We start from the raw sequence: 5,122 nt of genomic DNA on the forward strand, positions 1-5,122 counted from the left end.
CGGGTGTGGAGGCTCCCGGACCCCCCCGTCTGTGTCAGTCCTGCATCGGTGGGGGCGGCCCCGGGCCTGGCTCCCTGTGCCCTCCTCCGGTATGTGAGATGGAGGAGGGCTGGTCTGGTCTTGTAATGCTGATGGTTTTGTGTATGCGCTGGGGCTGAAGGTGCCCTGGGGATGTGCAAACATACCTCGGCAGCCAGAGCCTTCTGGGGAGAAGGAGCCAGCCTGGAGGGTCTTGCTACCAGGTCAGCTCTGGTTTGGTTGTGGAGGCTGTCTGTATTCAGTACCTGGGCATCTCTGCTCCCCATCCTGCTCAGCCGCTTGGAAGGTGGCTGAAATGCAGGGTATGCGCTGGGGCTGAAGGTGCCCTGGGGATGTGCAAACATACCTCGGCAGCCAGAGCCTTCTGGGGAGAAGGAGCCAGCCTGGAGGGTCTTGCTACCAGGTCAGCTCTGGTTTGGTTGTGGAGGCTGTCTGTATTCAGTACCTGGGCATCTCTGCTCCCCATCCTGCTCAGCCGCTTGGAAGGTGGCTGAAATGCAGGGGTTGGTGCATCGCTGTGGGGAAGCGCCTGCGTCCTCTTCTCATGTGACTGTGGGCAAGTCCCTGGGGTCTCAGGCTATCCCCCAAGCAGCCAAACCAGGGCTGGGAGAGATGCTTTTTCTCTACAGGGCTGGAAATGTGGTTTCACCTGCCTTGGCTTGAGGTTTCTCTCCTGTTCTTGCTTTCCCAGGTTCTGTTTTGGGGAGGGGTTCTTGGAGGGCTGGTGCATGGTGGTGTGCCTTTCCAGCAGGTGGAAAGGCAGGCGCCTTTCTGGCTGTGGAATGTGCTTGAAGAGACTTGTGGGTCAGGGGGAAGGAAGGGGTAGGCAGAGGAGGAGCGTAAGAGTCGAATGGTAGTGCTCAGCAATCAGCTGCTGAGCATCTGCGCTGCTCCCCACAATCGTGGGGGGCCTCCGGGACATCTCTTGTGGCTCATGTGTCAGAAGATGTGGAAGGTCTCCAGGGCCGTGCTGGGGAGTGAGGAAGGGTCTTGGCCATTCTGCCAGGAGTGTGTGGCACTGAGGGAGGGCTGGGGTGCCTGGAAGGGAGTGGAATGGTGTGTCCTCCAGCTCTTCCCCAGGCTGGAACAGGGGGCGGTTTGCTGCGCATTGTGCAGACCCCCGAGGTGTGTGCTCCTCTGCTGGGGTAAAGTGTGGGGTGTGCATTGGGCATCTGTCTGACACAGGAGATGGCCTACTTGGGGCTGGCGGGGAAGGGAGGGGTGGACGTATGGGACCCCAGCAGTGGGAGATCAGGCCAGTGACAGGGGTGCTGTGCATTTCAGAACGGCCGTTTCTTGGGCGATGCTGACCTGGAAAGGCAGAAGTACCCAGATCTGAAGCTCAACGGGCCGCAGGTAAGGGGTGCTGAGCCCTCCCTGGCTGTGGGCAGCCTGCTTGCTGGGGGCGGCAGGGCTCCAGTGTCCCCACCCTAGCTGGGAAAGGGGGGACTTTGGCTGTGGGGTTGTTGGTACTCCCTGCAAGAGGCTATTGGGACTCCCCAGTAGGCCAGATCTCTTGGCTGGCTGACTCCAGGGAGGCCCATGCTGGCAGTGGGCAGCTGACTGCCTGTCCCTTCCTCCCCTCAGGACCACAGCCACCTCTTGTACAGCACAATCCCCAGGATGCAGGACCCAGGCCAGATTGTGGAGGAAACGTACACCATGGAGGAGGACCCAGAAGGGGCCATGTCAGTCGTGTCTGTGGAGACATCAGATGATGGGACCACCCGGCGTACAGAGACCACGGTACAGGCCTGGGGAGAGCATGGAGGGACAGGGCTCTGGCCAGGGAGCCTGATGGCTGGGGTGCAACAGCCATGATGTCTGCCAGCTTGCTGTGCTGTGAGCTGAAACAGGGTGTGAAATCTGCCTGGACTAAGGTGCTGGGTTGGAAGGGGAGTCGGGGGGCATAGGCATGTGGTAGGTTTCCTCATGGGAGTGTGTCCTGCATCCGTCCCTCTAGGTGAAGAAAGTGGTGAAGACTGTGACCACCCGGACGGTGCAGCAGGTGCCGGTGGGGCCTGATGGGCTACCTCTGGAAACCTCCCCCATCACCAGCAACTACGTCCAGACCATGGACAGGAACTTCCGCAAGAATGGCAATGGGGGCCCCGGCGGCTACCTTAGCCAGCCAGGCACAGCCACCCTCCCTCGTAACTACCACTACTCTGATGGCTATGGCCGTCCCTATGAGGATGGCTACCCAGGCAGTGATCACAGCTACGGCAGCCTGTCCCGTGTCACCCGCATTGACGAGCGCTACCGCCCCTCCATGGACACCTACCGGGCCCCCAGCCGTCAGGACATCTATGGCCCCCAGCCCCAAGTGCGTGTTGGGGGCAGCAACATGGACCTCAACCACTTCCACCCTGAGCCGTATGGCCTGGAGGATGACCAGCGCAGCGTGGGCTTTGAAGATGTGGACTATGGGCTTATGTCTGACTATGGCACAGCCAGGCGGGCAGGGACCCCATCTGATCCTCGGCGGCGGCTCAGGTACGTGGCAGGGAATATTATGGGGTGCCTTTAACTTTACCCTCTTTGGAGGAAGGAGGATCTCAGAGACAATACCGTGAGCTGAGTCACACACGGCTCATGCAGGAGAAAACTTGCATCCGCTCCTAATTGTCTGCTTAATTGGTGGTTAAAACTCGGTGCTAATTGAGCCGGTCGTCCTGCAGCAAGGAGTTCCACTGGGCAGATGGATGTAGCTCCAGGCCCTTCCCTCTCTGTGCCACCCATTCTGCTCATGGGATGGCAGGCTCATCTGCGCCCCAGCCTGGCTTATCCTGCTGGGAACCGTGCTGGATGGGGGGTGTGCAGCACAGCCCTGTGCGAGAGGTAGCAGCAGCAGCTTGGTGACCGTGCTCTTGCCGAGCTGAGAGCAGCCCCAGGGAGTGGTGCTGAGCCCAGGGCTGGGGTGAGCGAGTCTCAGCCCTGCAGCAGCCCCAGGAGCCTTCCTGCAGCACAGCCCTCGTGCAGGGCAGGGCGGGAGAAGCTGCTCAGCCTGTTTGGTGGCAGCAGCTTCTCCCCACCTTGTTTGTCTGCGGGTGATCGGTGGCTCTGCCAGCCTGGCTGCTGAGCAACTGCCCTGCCAGGCTGCAGCTGCCCCTGGGCAGCCAGAGCAGGGTCCTGGTGGTCCTGCAACTGCCCTGCCAGGCGTCCCAGGATGTTCCGTGCCTGTGGCTGTGACTCCTGTAGACTGGTGTCTTGTGCCAGTTGTGCCTCTTGCACAAACACTACTCCTGTCTGCTTAAGCCTCTTGGCCTGTTCACTGCCCTGGCTGTCAAGCGGGGCGTGGGGATGTGCTGGAGGAGGGCTCAGAGGGTAGGAATGGAGCGAGGGGCTGAGCCTAGGTACCAGAGGTGAGGAGGGGGCTGTTTGAGCAGGCTAGGATGGATGCACATCTCCTGAGTGCCCCAGTGCAGAGGCGGCAGGGGCAGGTGGATGGGTAAGGCTGAGCATAGGCTGCTTAAGCTCCTGGGTGTAAGACAGAGGCAGGAGGGAGTGACCCGAGGGAAAGGAGGCTCTTGCCAGCCCCTGCCAGAGATCTGCCCATTCCAAGGCACCTACTGTAAATCCACGGAAGCTCCTGGCTGCTGAACGGACTAAAGGAGGAGCCAAGGGGGAGCTTTGTCTGTCCTTCTGGTTTGTGCCAGCACAAGCGTTTCTGTTGCTGTGCCGAACCAGTTGGGGCGGTGGCTTGTTTCCCTGGCCTGCCTTGCCTTGTGCTAGTGCTGGCAAGGGGAGGGCAGGTGAGGCAGCTGCCCCTACTGCCTGTGCCCACTCAAGCAATCGTCGAGAAGCCGGCGTTAGCACTTTGGAGTGTGTGGCCTTTCTGTGAGCGGCTTGGGCAGAGGCAGGTTAAGCAGGCGTGCCCAACCCATGGCTGCTCTGCTCCAGCCTGGGGCTGCGAAGGGAGCGAATGCCAGCCAGGATGGAAGGCTTTGGCTTGCAAACCTTCCCTGGGTTCATGCCCTGCCCTACACGTGGGGGCAGGAGCCCTCCCTGGAGGGCCCTGTCTGAACTGCGTGGCCTTTGAGACCATGGGTGTCTGCCCTTCTGGATCCTGGAGGACAGGAATTACAGGAGCCAGGTGTGGGAGCTGCAGCCAGGTGGGAGACAGGGGGACCTGGGTCACAACAGAGGGAGAAGGTCCCACTTCCAAGCATGGCTAAGGAGTGGCCCTGGTGGAGATGTCACCTTGTCCTGCAGGGATGATGCAGGGTATGGAAGGCGGATTGGTGCAGCACATGAGCAGGCTCTCCCTTCCAAGGCAGACTGATAAAGATTGCAGCAATCTGTGGAATCCAGGTGCTGTTGAGCTTGGCTTGTCCTCTGCCTTCTCAGTTACCAGCTGTGCTCAGCTGCCTGGCTTGCAGGAATGGGAACAGGGGAGATCAGTGTTGCCCCTGCTTCAGAGATGTTTGTCTTGAGCAGGGGCCTGGCTGTTAATGACTTCCTTCAGGGAGGCAGAGTGCCAGGCACGAGGGAGACGGAGCGCATGGAGCCGAGACGCGCAGCGTGTGCTGGCTGCCACTGGATGCAAAACACCTGGGTCCCCTCTCCTGTGGCTGCTCTTGGAGCTCCCTCCCTGTGGGGGAAGAGGGAAGGGGAGCTTGGTGGCAGTGCAGTGTGTGCTCCCCACTCCCTGCCAGCCTCACCCTGCCTGGAGGGGCGGGGGGATCCAGCACTGAAAGACCCTCATGCCTGGGCAGGAGCTCCCTTTTGGGGCATGGGAGTGAGGTCAGCTGCTGGCTGTGTGGATGAGCATCAGGTGGCTTCTTGGCAGTGCTGGTGCTCAGCTGCATCTTGCTCCTGCCTTGTCCTGCTGTGGGGGGGTGTTGGTGGCAGGCATGGTGCACTGAGTGCCATGTGCCGCAGCAGTGGGGAGTGGCTCCCCGGAGCGGCCAGACTCCTCTGCATCTCTTGGGAGCCAGGCCATGTGCCAAGCGGCACATTTCCCCATCGGGACATGCTGGAAGCCAGCCTCACAGCCCACTGCAACCATCTGCAGTGGTGCTGTGCGGGTGGCTGCACAGCAGCACCCGGAGGGTATGTGGCTCTGGAAGTGGCTGCCACC

General features: G+C 61.0%; 1 protein-coding gene across 1 annotated transcript in view; it reads left to right on the forward strand.

Annotated features, from left to right (window-relative positions):
- CTNND1 (catenin delta 1) overlaps nt 1-5,122 on the forward strand; it is a 20,025-nt gene that overhangs the window by 2,358 nt on the left and 12,545 nt on the right. The window contains exons 3-5 of the mRNA XM_035897917.1: nt 1,324-1,395; nt 1,627-1,785; nt 2,003-2,535. Coding sequence (XP_035753810.1) covers nt 1,324-1,395; nt 1,627-1,785; nt 2,003-2,535 — 764 coding nt within the window. The remainder of the gene's footprint in view (nt 1-1,323; nt 1,396-1,626; nt 1,786-2,002; nt 2,536-5,122) is intronic.

This window comes from Egretta garzetta, unplaced genomic scaffold (assembly GCF_000687185.1).
Source record: "Egretta garzetta isolate BGI_Z169 unplaced genomic scaffold, ASM68718v1 scaffold937, whole genome shotgun sequence".
NCBI lineage: Eukaryota > Metazoa > Chordata > Aves > Pelecaniformes > Ardeidae > Egretta > Egretta garzetta.